The sequence below is a fragment of the Crocodylus siamensis genome, chromosome 4, assembly GCF_052110815.1.
Source record: "Crocodylus siamensis isolate JL-2025a chromosome 4, ASM5211081v1, whole genome shotgun sequence".
NCBI lineage: Eukaryota > Metazoa > Chordata > Crocodylia > Crocodylidae > Crocodylus > Crocodylus siamensis.
Genome location: NC_143398.1, coordinates 96,555,184 through 96,571,109, shown reverse-complemented (window position 1 = coordinate 96,571,109; position 15,926 = coordinate 96,555,184). Strand labels below are relative to the sequence as shown.

The following is a 15,926-nucleotide window of genomic DNA, read 5'->3' as shown; positions in this document are numbered from 1 at the left end:
TTCTTGATGGGCAAGGACGTATACTAGGTAATGGAAAGTCTCTGACATCTTCTATACCAGTTCTACAAGAGTTTGAAAGCTTGATACTTGGCTCGGATGCATTTGAGTGCATGAAGTAAATCATCATGAATTCAGAGCCAGCAGTCTGAAACCATTTGTCACACAACAAGGAGGTAGCAGTGCCACCTGCTGCAGTTCAGCCACAGAGGGAGGAAGCACAGCTTTGCTAGTTTATTTGACCCATTCTATTCCCATCTCTTTTTCTAAAACTGTCTTTGTTGCAACAGATTAATGGCACCTGTGAGCAGGTGCCTTGATGAGAAACAGCTGAAGCAAGACTGGTTTTCTTTCCCCTCTCCCATGACCCAATTCCTCTGCAGATTGCCTCTACTGAGTCATGCCCTGAGCCTGCTGCCTTCCGCTCCTCTATTCAGCTTTTGATCCCCTGATGTAGCAATAGGTCCTGCAAGGTGCTGCCATAGGGCATGCAAGGTGACACAGTTCAGGAAACTGGAAAAAAAGGCTGACTACAGGGGTTATGAGAGACCCAGTTTGAAAGCAGATTAAGTGTTGTTTAAGCATGCCAGGGAAGATTGGTCTCTTAGAATCCAGAAATCCATCCCTACAGCCTGGGGGCCCCAAGCCTGATTTACTACTTGCTCAAACACCGTCATTCATTGTACCCTCTGGCTGCTGCATGTTCTTCTGCTGTAACATTGAGTCCTTTGTATAAGGGGTTTTCTTTTTAAATAAACACCAAGCCCTTGTGCACTATTACTCCAGAGTTGGATAATCCCTTGGAGCATGGCTCGTCTATACCTGGGCCCTGAAGAAAGACCACCCCCACACTGCTAGCTGTTCCCATCACATGCCAACTACCCTCTCCCACACCCAGTTTAAATCTAGCAGATGCAGCCTTTAGGGAGAGGGCTTGTTAATATTCCTTCACTTGAGGCCTTACATCATAGAGGCTGGCTAGTGGCATTTGGTTATACAAGCTTTTTCTTCCCTTGCACTCTTTACTGAATTACTGTTCCAGACCCAATCCCCCACTGCCTCCTTGCAAGAGAACCATCACATCTTTCCTATGCTATCGGTTCCTGCAAACATGGCCTACATAGCCTCAGTCTGTGGGAGAGGCAAGTTCATCTTAAGAATATTGTGCCTTAGTTTCCTTTGCCCTTCTACAGTCTGTTTTGTCCTGAGGCGGATATGAGAGACACTGAAGACAGAGCAAACAGCTGGAAATCATATTGTAAAGAATAATTTTGGTTTATTGGGACATCGTAGAAGGGAAAATTAAAGCCCATTGATTGCCTTAGTTAACAGTTTTCCAGGGCCAGTTTAGATAGCAAGAGAGCTCCTCTGAGCCTGCGTGAAAGATCAGTAGATGCGCAGCCTGCTGTTAAACACATCACTAGATATAACATGTCTCTACGTATATACATTAAAAATTGTTAACTCTTAGGTTTTCTCCTGTCCTTCTCACACATTTCTCTCCTCACCCCAATCCTTCTCCCCATATTCTTCTCACTTACATAGTTGTCTGCAAACCAGACCAATCCAGTGCTTTAGCACTGTCTGTCTATATTCCTCCATCCTGCTTTTAACTCCCTAAAAACTCTCTCTCTCCACTGTTTGGTTGGAGTTGCATCTGACTGGCATCAATGCCTCCCCATCACCTTCAGGGCGCCCAACTGCATCCATGCTCTGATCCTCCCTTAAGTGGTTCACAGCATCACTCCCCACAATGAGGGCATTGTTGGTGCTGTGGGATTGTTGGTGGTTGTCACCTGCATGGTCTTCTACTTCCTGTGCATCTGACTCTGCCTCTTCTGTGTCACTGCCACCACCTGTGGAAGAGGTCTTTGCTGATGGAGGTGTCTTCTTCCCCCGATTCAGGCAGCAGTAGCTCACCACGCCCAGGAAAAGGGAGGAGAGCACAACCTCCGAGCCAGCCAGGTAGAAGATGACCTCGTAGTTCTTCAGGGCATCCACCAAGCGTCCTGATAGTTAAAGAAGAAATAAGTCAGGTCTCAGACTGTCAGGGAGCTGTTTACATTGGCAATAATAGGTTTAAACCTCAATCCATTAGTTTTAGCTGGGAAGCAACTTCTCAAGGAAATAAACTGCAGCTGCATCTCTTTGTGTGAGGTGAGTTTGTAATTCTACTTTTTGTTAAGTTTTTCATGGTTCCACAAGTGTTAAACAATTGTGGTCATGAATTTGGCACTGTTCCCATCTCTCCCACCAATGTTGAATGCTAGATGAGACTAGAAGATGTTTCATTTAACTAGCAAAATGATGGTGATGAGGTTGTAGGACTGTCATTTCTAAATGCATCAGTGTGATGAACAGTAGGGAGGGAGAAGAGCTGTTTCAGCTAAAGGACAGTGTTGGTGCTAGAATAAATGGCTATAAAACTGACAGTGAATAAAGTAAGGCTGAAAACTATAAGGTTTTTAATCAGTGCACTGAAATTTTGGAATAGCTGCCTAGTAGGACTGACCACTGAGGGCAAAAAAAATAACTAGCTACATTGAAGAATAACCTTGAATGGACCCTTATGAAAAGGAGTAGAAGGACTAGGCCCTGACCCAGGAGGTCCTTAGAGGTCTATGTTCCCATGACTCAAAATGGACAATGCAGTCACCTATACTACAGTAGAATGCTTGAAATCAGTGTTGGGTCTCTGGATTGTCCCCCAAGGTATTATTTGTGGGATACAGCTGTGGAAGTCCTCAGCACATGCGATTTCAGGCTGGGTGTAGAGTAAGGGTAGCAAAGGGCAGTGCAACAAAGCAAACTTCCTCATCTCAGCAGCCTGAGAAGCAGCTAAATAGGATTATGCCAAACAAAGCGGCATTGTTTAAAACCCAGCTTTCACTCCATCTCTGCTCCCGTTAGACTGGGTTTCCCAGCAAATGCAAACTTCCCATACCATCCGGCCCCTGCAGCTGGATTCTCTCTTACTGCCTGTAGACACAACTTACAACCAGGGAACAATTTGATTTTGCTAAAGTTGGGGCTGAAGGCTGCATTCCAGTTATGTTGCATTGTGCACACTAGCTGCCCCTGGCATAAAAAAGTCTTGTGCTTCTCTGCTCCAGCAGCCCCAGCCTGACCCCCCTCTCCCCCCAGTGTTCTTACTTTGCCCCAACACTATGTACTGATCAAAGTACTTTTAACCACCTCCCAACTAAGATGGGCTGTCATTCCAAAAGATGCATTTCATTGACATTGAATACAGAGCTTGCTGCATGTGGCTTAAATTCTGACTACTTGTGTAACACAGGTCGTATTCTAGGGGCTAACATTTTTGACAGGCATGTCCCAAGATAAGCCCTGTACTCCCTGAAGTGCCACTGTGATCCCCTTCCCCTGTTGCTCTGCTTTCTGGTCCCTGCTTGAGGCTCCCTGCCTGATCTGTTGCTCTGCCCTCTCTTCCCTGCATTCCCTGCTCCCTCCCACTCTGTTGCATGCCACATTCAGATGCTGCCCACCCCTGGACTAGATGATCTTAAGGACCCCTTATGCCCTGAATCTGGGGGAAAAAAAAGGGGGGGAGGGCAGGTAGGACAACTTTCTTTCTCACCCTTCTCCCTCTTTCTGCTCCTCCTATGGCCTCTTCTTTCCCTTCCTTTTTCCAGCTCACCCCTGTTCCTTCCTTGTCCAGTTCAGGCCCAGAACTGCATATAGGATGAGCTATTCAATAAGCACCAGTCCTCCTCCCTGCTGCCCACGGTTTTTTTGGCCAAGGTGTGTCTATTGAAATGGCATACAAGAGCTATGAAACACTGGTGAATTGCTATCAGTCATCTTTCTGCACCTGCCTTTGTTAAGGTCCTCAAATTTTGACCCCTATAACAGGGCCAGCACTCTCCTGCTGGGGGCTGCAGTGGCCCATGGGACAGTAACCACATTGCCATCTGGAACAGAGAGGCTACAGGAACTAACATTGTTATTTATGAGAACTCTCTCCATGACTTCTCTCCCTTCTACCTTATGTTTGGGCAGGGCCCTATCTTCCAAATCTAGTGTAGGACTTGATTAGGCCTGGCTGAAAGAGTTGGTGCAGTGTAGGGGAAGATGCCAATCACATGGTGAATTTCATTGACTGGCATTTCCAGGGAAGGAACATACAGAAGGCAAGAATCTGGGCTCTGTCTAGGCATTTGCCTATGGTGCATCACAAACTGATCAGGTAGCTCAATGTGTTTGGTGCATTTGCCCTTGATATCCCTATTATCCACCAGCAAACTCTGCTTCAACCAGTAGTTTGGATCTTTGTTAAACAATTTGGCCTGAAGTCAACTTAGACCCTGCTTCCCCTGGTAAGAGTTTAGCTTCTAGAACAGAAAGAATTTTCCCAGGTTTTAGCCCAGCAGCCTTAGAGGCAAGAGCCCTCACCCAGTACTAGAGAACCTAGACTTGGATCCACCTCACCCAGAGGGGGACTTGAGCCTGCATTTCCCATTTTTCAGCTTGGTGGTCTAGCTACTAAGGTTGTGCAAAGCTTCGGATCATGATTCAGATTTGGAGATGATTTAGATGATTCGGAGGTTGAATCTATAAATCCGAATCAAATTGCGGGAAGCTTTAGGCTTTCTGAATTGATTCAGAAAAGATTCGGCGATTCGGCCATAGGGTATAATGGGGAATCAATTAAATATCTATAACTTTGTTGTCTTTTGGCTGATTCAGATGAAACTTGCCGGGATCATAGCCTCTGTGGAGAGCATGATGCATGCCAAGTGTCAAGGAGATAGGTGCAGGGGTTTGGGGCAAACTGCACCTCAAGCTGTGAACAAGCAAAACTCGTGACATGAGTTTTGCTTTCAAGAATCTGGGGTGCAGTTTCCTCCAAACCCCTGCACTTATCTCCTTGAAACATGGCAGGCTTTGTGGCCTCAGCAGGGGCTAGCATCCCTGCAGTCTTCACCCCCACTGTGGCTTATCACACATGACATGACTTTTGCTTTGAGAACTTTGGGGTGCAGTTTCCCCAAAACCCCTGCACCTATCACCTTGAAACATGGCACGTGTCATGCTCTCAGCAGAGGTGACTATCCCTGCAAGTTTCATCTGAATTAGCCAAAAGACAAAGTTATAGATATTTCATTGATTCCCCATTATACTCTACGACCAATCTCCAAACTGGCCCCGAATCGAATCAGAAAAATGATTTGGATCTCTGAATTGAATCTCTGGCATCTGAATCGGCTGAATCAAAATCAAATAGTTCCCTTTTTGCACAGGCCTACTAGCTACCGACCCACGGGCAATGTGTTACAAAAAGCATTCTCCAGTCTACTCCACTGAAGTTAGGCCAATGGCAACCAAGAGGGCAATATATATGGGGCAAGGAAAGAAGGAAGTGTGAGTGTGTGGCTCAAAGTAGGCCCCTCTGCTCCTCCTGGCCTATACCGCTCCTAAAGACACAAACACACGTGCATTTTTGCCATCAACAGACATGGGCTAAGGTGGCCAGATAACAGCAGCATAGTTCCTGTGTCACTGCAAGCAGGAGCATAGTCCAGGGTCCCTGGCTTGATAAGGCAGAAATCATCTCAGCCCCACTCTCTTAGCCCCACATATCTTCCCTTCTTTACTGTTGGAGGGCGGGGGGAAAGGGCTTTTTCAGCTGCCCTTCACAATATCTAGCCTTGGGACTGCTGATTAGGGCCCTCTGCTCGGAAATAGACATAGTTTCACCACCGTGCTTTAAAATGAGAACACTTAAAAGATGGGTCTGCCACTCTCTGGGCAGATGACTCTTGTTCATTTTTTTCTGGAACTTTGGGAAACTGTCAGGAGGACACAGGAAGCTGTGGAAGGAGGAGTCAGATCTTTAAAAAAAAATTTCAAGTGACTCAACAAGTGGTTTATGTGGCTAATAGCAGGGGGAGTGGGATTTGGGCTTTGATGCTTGACTAAATCAGCCTCCAGGGTGGTAGCCAACTGAAGATGATAAGAATTGTTGTTTACTAGGTCAAACTATAGATCCCATCTGGCCCAGATCCTGTGCCTCAGTGGCAGAGTGGATGCAGAAAGGGAGAGTGAACTGGGTATGACCAGGGTTTTGTCCCTTGTTCCTCTTACTTGCAGCCTCCAGCATTTAAGATCTGATAAGTTCTGATTCACAGACTGTGCCCCTCACTCCCAGGCTCAATAGGTACTGATGCACATTACCTCCAAGAATTTTTCCATTACATTTTTGAATGTGGCTAAACTGTCAGCTTCCACAACATCTGATGGCAAGGAGTTCCACTTAAAACACATTGTGTGAAAAAACTTCCTTTTGTTAGGTTTAAACTGTCTACCTACTCATTTTATTTTGTGACCCCTAGTTCCTTTCATTGGAATGGGAGCATCCACTCTTAACTCCGTAAGATGCATTAACACTTACCTATTACCATTTCATTACTGGATGGCAGAGACCTTTTTTTTTGTCTTCAAGTTTTCTGCGTGTGCATGCCCACGTGTGAGGGGGCAGTGAGGGGTTGTAAAATGATTTACCTCTGAACCTTGCATTCTGTCAATGATGTATTACAACAAATATTTACTAGACTTGGCCTTTCATCCATGAACCAAAAGAAAAACCACCCTCATGAATATTCACAGAAAGTCAGGAAGGCTGTGAATACTAATAAGAATTTGCTGGTTTTACTCAAGTTGTTTTTTTTTATAGATTTTTTCCTGCAGTATTTGCTCAAATCTATCAAAACATGAGTCAATATAGTGTTACCTTCTCGTGCAAGCAAATGCCTAGAGCTGAAACAGCAGGAGCTACTAGATTTGTTGCAGTAATAGTCATTGGATAGGGACAGAGATTACACAAACTAGTATAAGTGGTTGGAACTCAGTTCAAATCTGTAACACAACAGAATTTCAGCACAAATAAACCACTTTCAAAGCAACTGAAACCAGTTTAAAAAACTTGGATGGATATAGTATTGGACTGAACTGATTTAGGCCCAATCAGTTTATTGAACTTCTGTCCAAGATCCCCTCCAGATTCAAGTTAACTCACAAGCCCCCAGCATCCCAGGATGCTTTGCACCTCCCCCACCAACCCTGCTTCACAGGGTGGGCAGGATAGCCTTGGCCCAAGATGTCTGCTCCAGCCAAGCAGAGAGGCCTTCTGACTGCAGGGAGGCATGTGGCTGCATTTCTGGAATCAAAAGTGAATGTCTGTTCACTTGTTTATTGGTTCAATCTATAAAGCTTAGACTGATCTGCAAAGATTGAATTGATTCAGCCTTGGGCTTTTTGCCTGTCTGTACTTAACCAGTGGAATCAGATAAAGCATAGAATTTAGGTAGGGAACAGCAAGCGGTGCTGCAGGGTAGGAATAAGAAAAGTCAAAGGTAGCTCCTCTACTAGCAGCAGGTCTAACTTAATGCCTGTAACTGCCAATATTGACAGTTGAAAGGACCACCATCCACCTGGACTAATTATAATCTGTGTTGTGCATTAGTTTTGACTCAATATTCATTTCATTGTTTGGGGGGAAGATATTTAACAACAGAACCCAGCTCCACACATTATTACCAAAAGATTGCAGGAAATTTTTTAAAAGCTTATATACCTATACATGTATAATCAGTTAACATCTTCCCCTTCCCCTAGAAAGGTAGTGGCATCATCCCTCATTCACTTCATCTTAAAATTAGACATCAGCCTATTCACCTCCTGTCAATAATCTGCTCAGACTCCTCTGGCTGAGTCATTGAAAGGAAGGCTCAAACTCTCCAGATGCTAGGCACCCCAAGGCCACCCATCTTTGGTAGCTATCATGCCATTAGATGGCTGTAGATACATTTTACCAATCCAATCTGGGCAAGAAACATGCAGTTAAAATGGCTGAATGCTTCACATTCCTTGAAACGAACTTGCCAAGGACTTTCCGTTGTTCACTGGAAGTCTCAACGTCAGGCCACCAACAACAACTGGCTGACAAGCTGCTATTTAGGGGCACCAGACATACCTGCTGAAGGTGGCCCAATGAGCACAGCAACAGCTTCAATGAGCAGGACCAGCCCAATGGCACTGGAGAACTTCTGGGAACCAACTATGGCCATCAGCACTTCAAACTGCAGTGCACCCACCATCCCATAGGAGATGCCAAAGAAGACACAGAAAATGACCAGTGCTGTGTAGTTGCTAGCCCTGGCACTGCAGATATCTGTCAAGCCATTGAAGAGCATAGCAAAGCTGAACAAGTAGGCCACGTGAGGACGGATAAACTTCAACCCGGCCACTACCCCACAGGAGGGTCGGGCAAAAATGTCTATGAAGCCAATAATGGAGAGCAGGAAGGCAGCCTCTGTGTCTGGCACTCCAATGTCCTTAGCATAGTTGACCAATAAGATAGGGGGAACAAAGAGACCCAATACAAGGATGAACTTAGAGATAGCGTAGATGACGAACCCCCTGTTGGAAAAAATAGAAAAATCCAACAGCTTCTTCCCTTTTGGGGGCTTCTTTTTCTTGGCTTTCTTTGACTTGGCTTCATTGGTGGTGGTCATGGCCTCCTCTGTCTTTTCCCCTATTGGCAGCATCTCCTTAGCTTCATATTGGTCCTGGACCTTCTCCATCTTCCGCTTCATGCTCATCTCCAGGGGTCTCATGACAGCTCCACAGGTGCAGCAGTTGAGCAGCAACCCCCCCATGATGAGGAACCCCCCTCGCCAGCCAAATTTCTCAAGCAAGACTTGCCCCAGAGGAGAGAGGGCAGAAAGGAAGACAGGGCTCCCAGCTGCAGCAAGCCCATTGGCCAGAGGTCTACGTTTGTCGAAGTAGGAACCAAGCATGATCAAGGAGGGCTGGAAGTTCAGAGCCATACCTAGACCTGCAGGTGGGAACAAGGGACAGAGGTAATACAGAGTGATAGGTGCAAAACAAGGAGGCAAAAGGATCTCAACAAATTAAACCTTTCCTGAGGTTCTCCCTACATTCACCCTACCCCAGCCCCAGATCTTAGTTGTCCACACAGCTTTGTCCATAAGAACATGCATCCCCAGGTCCCAAAGAATTGCCATTCCACTTGGTGTGTCCCACTGTCCCCTGCCTTCAGCTATGGCATGCTAACCAGCAGGTTATCCCATCATTGCCTACATGGAATTCACCACCACCACCTTAGTTGGGTTCTTCTATTTTAAATTCTTGAGCAGGTCCAGTGCAGTCCAGAAGAGAAAAAAGGACAATGGACCAAGGTTTTCACTTAGAGCTGTGGATGTTTCCTTCTTCCAAAATATCTGACCACCCATTGTTCTCCTCCCCTCACTTCCCCACTTCCCATGTCAAAATGACTCTACTTCTGTATGTAGGAGACTGCACAGAGTTCTTCACTTCAGCTCAAATCCTGTTTTGACAGTGAATGAGCCAACCCTAAAAGGTTGATCAGGTCCTTCTCACCATTATTAGCCTTTGCAAGCTATGGAGCAGGAGTCTTGGACAGTGAGGTTCATGGGCCTGCTCTACCTGCTGCTTTACAACACATGCCTACGACTCCATGTTAGGCCAAATCAGGGCAGGGTGACAGAGGCACTGGCTCAGAAATGAGTTAGATTTCCTAGGCAATAGCCAACTTCATCAAAAGGTACTTCACAGTAACCTATGAAAGCTCATGCTTCTGTGAACCAGTTAATCTCTAAGGTGACACCTTGTGCCTAACTTCAGACTAACACCACTAACCACGTCTGTTCCATGTTGGGATGTGGGGGGTGCCTGAACATTCACAGGGAAGGGTCCAAGTCATAGTTCAGATGCCCCCTCCTGTCCTCCAGCTTCAAGAGCCAGTGGCATAAAGCTTGTGGCTTCTATAGCTGAAACAGCAGGCTCTCCTCAGTAGCCATAGCAGCACCCTGAGCTGATCTGCACTATCCATGAGCAATCCTCTTCCCTTAGCCAGCGAACGCAGAAAAAGGGGCAGAAGCCACAGCATTTATCTTCATGCTTCTTGCCCACTCCACAGTTGTCTGCATGCAGCACACCCCTTATCCTACCTGGACATGTATTTCTTCCATGGACTCAGAAACTTTGTATGTATTTCTTCCATGGACTCAAACTCCTGGCATCCCAGAGGAACCCAGGAGCCCTCCAGCACTTTTCCCATCATTCCCTGCTCTAGTTGGGACTCCCTCAGGGGAAATGCAGTAGAAGTTTCCCAGGCTGAACTGATTTGAAACAGATCCATAAGTCCAGAAGCGGGGGGGGGGGGGGGGGGGGGGGGAATGTCTCCATTCCTTCCATCTCTGTATTTACATAATTTTTGCATCTTGAGTCACTGTAGTACCTAGAGATTATCTGTCTCTTCTGGCTCTAAGTAACTTCCCAGCACAAGTCCTGGCTTTGTATATCTGATGGGCTTATCCCCCATAAACATAGATGGTCCCCTTCTGGGGGCTCTTACCTGTCAACACACCAGCTGTCAGATACAGCTCAATAATATTGGTGGTGAAAGAGGCTAGGATCATCCCAGAGGAAGCCAGGAGCCCTCCAATAAGCATCACAGGCCGACATCCAAACTGGTTCACCATGATGCTACTCACAGGTCCTGCATGGGGCAGAAAAGCCAGAGACGAACAGAATGAAAAAGGGTCGAGGTCAGTGAGGACAGATCAACTTCCTCACACCACCACAGCAAGCAAATGAAGGGATTCTAAGGCCAAAGAAACTCCCCTTACGTCCCCAGAGGAGAACTAGAGACCAAGCTCAAGGATATGGACATAGAAGTGTGAACCTGTGGGATTCATGTCCTGGACTGTCATGCACTTTGAAGCTGAATGTGGCTGTCTCCATATTGCACTGAGCCCTTCCTGCCCAGTGAGGATGGGGAATCAGTGACAAGAGCAGAGAGAGACCCCCCTGGACCCAACTCGTGAAGATGAGGAGGAGGTGAGGTTCAAGGGAAGAGTCAGGATGAGGATGTCTCTTGGGGAAGGGAGATTTGGAGGATTAAACCAACACAGCATTTGTCCCCCTTGTAGGAGAGGTGTTGTCAACAGAGGCCTCCAGTCAGCCCTACACATGTGCCCCTTCCACATCTCATTTTTAGTAGTGAGAGGGGCTGAAGAACACTGAGAAATGTGAGTACACACAAGGGACACCAGCCCTATGCTGTACATTCATGTATGCAGAGGAGGGGCCTGGAGCTTGCCCTCGTACACTCACCTGTCCCATATAGCATAGCCAGCATGATGGAGGAGATCCAGGCTGTGTCGCTGTAGCCCACATGGAAGTCCCGCATCAGTTCTTTGAAGTAGACACTCACAGCCTTGGGGAAGGCGTATGAGAAGCCAGTGATCACAAAACAGCCCAGCAGCACCACCCAGCCCCAGCCACCATCTGGGGGCTTCACTGGTGCTGGCAGCTGGCCCTCCTCTGGGTCAGACTGCCCCATTTTCTAATTTGCCTGGGAAAACGCAACACCAAGCAGGAGAGCAAGAGGAGGCAGAGCAGGCAGTCAAGTGAGCTCTTCAAACACTGCAGAAAGAGAAGAGCAGATAGGACAAGCATTTACTTCTCCCTGAACTCACCCACAAGGAAGCAGGGAGGTGTGCAAGCTCCACATGTCCCAGCACATGCTGCCACAACTTCTCAACACAGTGCAAGCCACCAAGCAGGACACTGGGGTGGGCATCAGGAGATCTTGGTGGCAGCTGTCCACAGCACTACAATCTCAGGCAGGGCACTTTCCCTGGAACTCATTTTTGTGCATGCCACCTGGAAGCCTTCAGGGACATCACTGAAGATATTTGCCTTTGGTGTCAAATGGCTGGTACATGGTTGCAGCTGGGGCTTCTAACTCTTATTCTAAGTCCTAAACACACTACCCACAACCCTCCCCTGTGCACACAAGCACACGCGCTCCTCCCCGCAATCTGGAGCTGCAGTGGAGACTGATTTTTCTATGGGGAGGAGGCTGGCATGCAAGCTGTGTGTGTGTCAGATTAGGGCTCTGTACATACATGGCGTGCCTGGCAGAAAGGCAGGGGGAATTAGCAGGGGCACCTTTAAGTTTCTCTCCAGGCCCTTAAGCTAGTGAAGAATGTTACTCCCATTGGCCAGCCTCAGTTTGTGTTCCTCCAACACACAGCAGGGTGCCTGTCATGAGCTTTCCAAGGCTGATCATCAGCCAGCTCTTGCCTCTGTTACCTGCTAGCTTTCCCATGTCTGCAAACACATGGTCTACACTTCCCTGGGCCAGGATGCACACTGCATGAGGCCTGGTGCGTTCCAGATGACTCGCTACTTTACAGTTCAGACCCCACCATTTTTGGTTTCTGGCCCTGCACAAGGCCGTGCTCTGCTGGCTTCCCTTTCCTCCCAATCTGTTGTCTGTGGTGCTGCCTAGAGAAACATCTTCACAACCCTTCTCTGCCAGGCCTGAGAAGTCCTAGTAATCCTGATCCGTCTGAATTGCTATGAGCCAAAGGCAAGGCTGCTCTTGTGGAAATGGCCCAGGACCAGGAACTACGTGGCACAGACTCTGCATGTGACCATAAGCAAATTTTCTCCCCTCTCTGCCACCCAGGTAAGCAGGATGTTTGACCTGCTTCTCCACCCCTCAAGGGTACTGTGAAATGTCACACTTGCAAAATGTTTCGAGCTTCTCAGGTGGCACTGCTGAGCGGTGTTATTAAGGCTACAGTGCACTCAGAGGTACGAAGGGAGGAACAGATTACACTGAATAAAAAAGCAGGTGTATCATCTCCTGCAGGGTAATTATTTCATATGCCCACTCTCTCAATGAAGTGGAAGCAAAATTGCAGTCAATGTAATCCTGTTCCATGCATTCACTGACCTTCCACTTCCCCTGGCATAGGAACAGACATGCAACAGTTACTAAGCATCAGCTGACGCAGTGATCCCTCTCTCCCCCACCCATTCTCTCTCTCATTATAACTTGTTTTCTTCACTCATGCCCTGAGAAACCTTGTTCCTGAGAACAGCACTGCTGTTGACAGTTGCCTTGGGCCATTTAATGGGAATGAGCAAAAGCTGTTTATGGCACTTGTACACTGAGAAGTCTGATCAGTCTTTGGCGAGTTACTGGACAAAGTGACCTGGTGGGGAGATGGGGGAGAACTCACAGCAGGGATGGGTTCAGGCAACTCCTCCCTTGCCTTCTAGTCACCAGTACCTTGCATACAGCACCAGGACCCAGTAAGCAGTAAGTACTTCCTCCACAAAGCACGCTGAACCTGGATGAAGCAGCCTTGAGAACCGGCACCCACAAGCTGCCACTACCTTGACCTCTAAGACAGGTTTGGGAAGCACGATACTGAATGTTCATGCAGCATCTTACCTGTTTGAAGTCTTATATGCACATTAGCCCATGCACCCTTGTATTTCTTTGCAGAGAGAGGAAAAATACTACTTGCCTGAGAACCTAGGACTAAACCTCAATTCCCCAATTCTTCAGTGCAGCAGTCATTGCTCTGGACCCTACTGCCAATCTCATTATTACAGCCAGAGCCCCATGTGAGTGATGGGCCTCTAGATGAAATGTCTGCTAGAAAGGCAATTCCAAGCCCACTATTCATTGCAAGGGGTAAGGAGTAAAGCCACATTGCTCAGGCAGCCATACCTATAGCTTTCCTCCCTAGTGATTATCCTGACTATCTAGGCCAGCACAGGTTGATTTAGCAACCCCTCCAAGCTTTAGGCAACCAGGTTCCTATTGTGATTAAGGAGCTCTTTTCTAACAGGAAAACATTTCTAAATTTATTCTGGACCCAAATCAAATACATCATCTGATGTACACAGCCACCTTGAATGGAGGAACATCTGTTGCAATGCACGCGCACACATCACTTATGGACCCTTGTCCGTAACAATCAGCATTTACAGAGAAAGCCTCATTCATAAACTGTTTCCTAACTCTAAACAGTTGCTACCTTCTAGTACTGGATGTCTATTTGTCTCTCTGGTGAACATCCCTCTATTATCAGAACATCATTTGCAAAACACTCTGATGTGCTGTTTTCCCTAGCTGGTGGCTGGGAGTTCACAAGCCTCCCTGCTGGCAAAGTCATTGTGAATACACAGGATGTGCTTACTACTGCCGCATGTGCTGTACAAATTGGTGGATCCTATATCTGGGCCCTTGGAAACCATTACTCATTAAAGCTTTGTTCACTGGCAGTGAGATTTATTTACATGTGAAAATCAGCAATGAGATTAAATACAATCAATGGCTTGTGGGCACACACAGACTTCTGGCACTCAACACCTGCATCTGTCTATCTTCCACCAGTGAGTTCCACCTTGGCCACTTGGCATTGACCCTGTATTTGTGTTGGGGTGACAAGACAGAAGGGTTAAATAAAGCTCTTTTAAGTCAATTCCCCACATTGCATACACCCCTTTGATTCACTCCTCAGACAGCTCCCACCAAGATGCAGCTAACATTAGGCTTCATGAAGCCAATGGACACTGCTTCCAAAATCACACGTACACACATGACCACTAAGAGCCAATGAGATCCCATACACTAGGGTTGGCTCTCTCTCTCCTTGATCCCCCCCTCCATGCAGTAATGTCCACCCTACCACAGCTAGAGCCAGGGATCCCATACCCAGCGCCCAAGAGCACAAGAAATACATAGCAGTAGGAGAGAACATCCAGAAGAATATTAAATCAGCCTTGCCTGGTATAGGCTACCCTCCAAGAACAGCATTATCTTCATCTGCACATACAACATGAGGCACAAAATGTCAAACAAATCAACTACTGTCAAAGCATCCGAGTACAAACCTTGTGGGGCCAAAGCTTCCTGGGTCACTGTGCGATTCCAGGGGGAAACCAATCCATGTAACACTTCTTGGCTTCTGTAGAAGTGCGTTGGCTTAGCTTGTGTCTTTTGGGGTTCACACCATGGCAGGCAAGCCTCTGCCCATCAGAGGCCTGATGATCTCTCTTGCAAGTCTCCGTGCCTCTTTCAGTGGTCAATGACAGCCCTCCAGAGGAATCCCCACTTTCAGCGTGGATTACAGAAGATCCTGTGCTGCGTCTTTGCTTGAACACCTGCTTCTGGGGTTATACATGCATTTCCGGCCACTGTATAGACCGCACTCTCCCTCCCGTAGGGTGGGGTTTTCTGCGTGCAACCCAGCTTCCGGCTTGAGCCTCTGAGGTGTTTAGAGTGTGGGCGCAGGTCAGCAGCTGCTTAAGGTTTAAACTGAGCAAAGTCATATAGATGCTGATCCAGCAGAAACCACTTTTAAAAAGGTTTTCCCAGCCAATAGGAAGGAGCAGCCTGCATGCCTTGGCCAAAGGCCCCCAGTAATCCTGCTGCTCAACAGAAGGAAGCAGCCGGGAGCCTGAGGATACCGTGTCTTCTACTTTGCTCGGTTTGCTGTGCTGTGTCCCTCTTTCCCTCGTCTCCTGAGAAGGGAAGAGCATAAGGAACAATCAGCAGGAGCTTTACCACACTGAAGGGTGAATTCATGTTGGAGCTGGTGAGATAGGCAAACAAAGCAGGACAGTGGAGTGATGAGAAAGCAAAGGCATGGAGAAGGGACTAGTGGTAAGGTGGCAGGTGCAGTAATGCAGAAGGGGAGGCAATGGACAGAGAAGCCCAAGGTGATGGAGTACAGGGCTGGGACACAGGAGTCCGGCAGGATGCAGTGAAAGAGCAGGAAGTGCTCGGAGGCTGCAAGCAGGGGCTTTAATGCCATGATATTGAGGGACGTGTAAGTGTTAGTGGAGTAGCCACAGGTACATGCCCTTAATGTGCCCTCTGCACTCCTTCCTTGCCCACATGACTGCTGGTAGCCCTTTTTAAATGGCATAAAAAATGTTAGGTAGACAAGGTTCTTTGGGTAAATTTGATATATTATTAGACCAACTAAAATCACCTAATAAAGATATCACATTTACCCAAAGAAACTGGTCTGCCTCTCTCCTTAAACCAA

At 47.2% G+C, this 15,926-nt stretch overlaps 1 protein-coding gene across 1 annotated transcript; it reads right to left on the bottom strand.

Moving 5' to 3' along the window:
* Positions 1-1,324: 1,324 nt before the first annotated feature.
* On the bottom strand, positions 1,325-14,999 carry SLC16A8 (solute carrier family 16 member 8). The gene is made up of 5 exons (XM_090041070.1): positions 14,767-14,999; positions 11,179-11,490; positions 10,418-10,561; positions 7,991-8,854; positions 1,325-2,006 (listed from the first exon to the last, which is right to left on the bottom strand). Exons 2-5 carry the CDS (start codon positions 11,405-11,407, stop codon positions 1,615-1,617), a joined length of 1,629 nt encoding a protein of 542 aa, XP_089897196.1. The 5' UTR covers positions 11,408-11,490; positions 14,767-14,999; the 3' UTR covers positions 1,325-1,614.
* Positions 15,000-15,926: the final 927 nt, after the last annotated feature.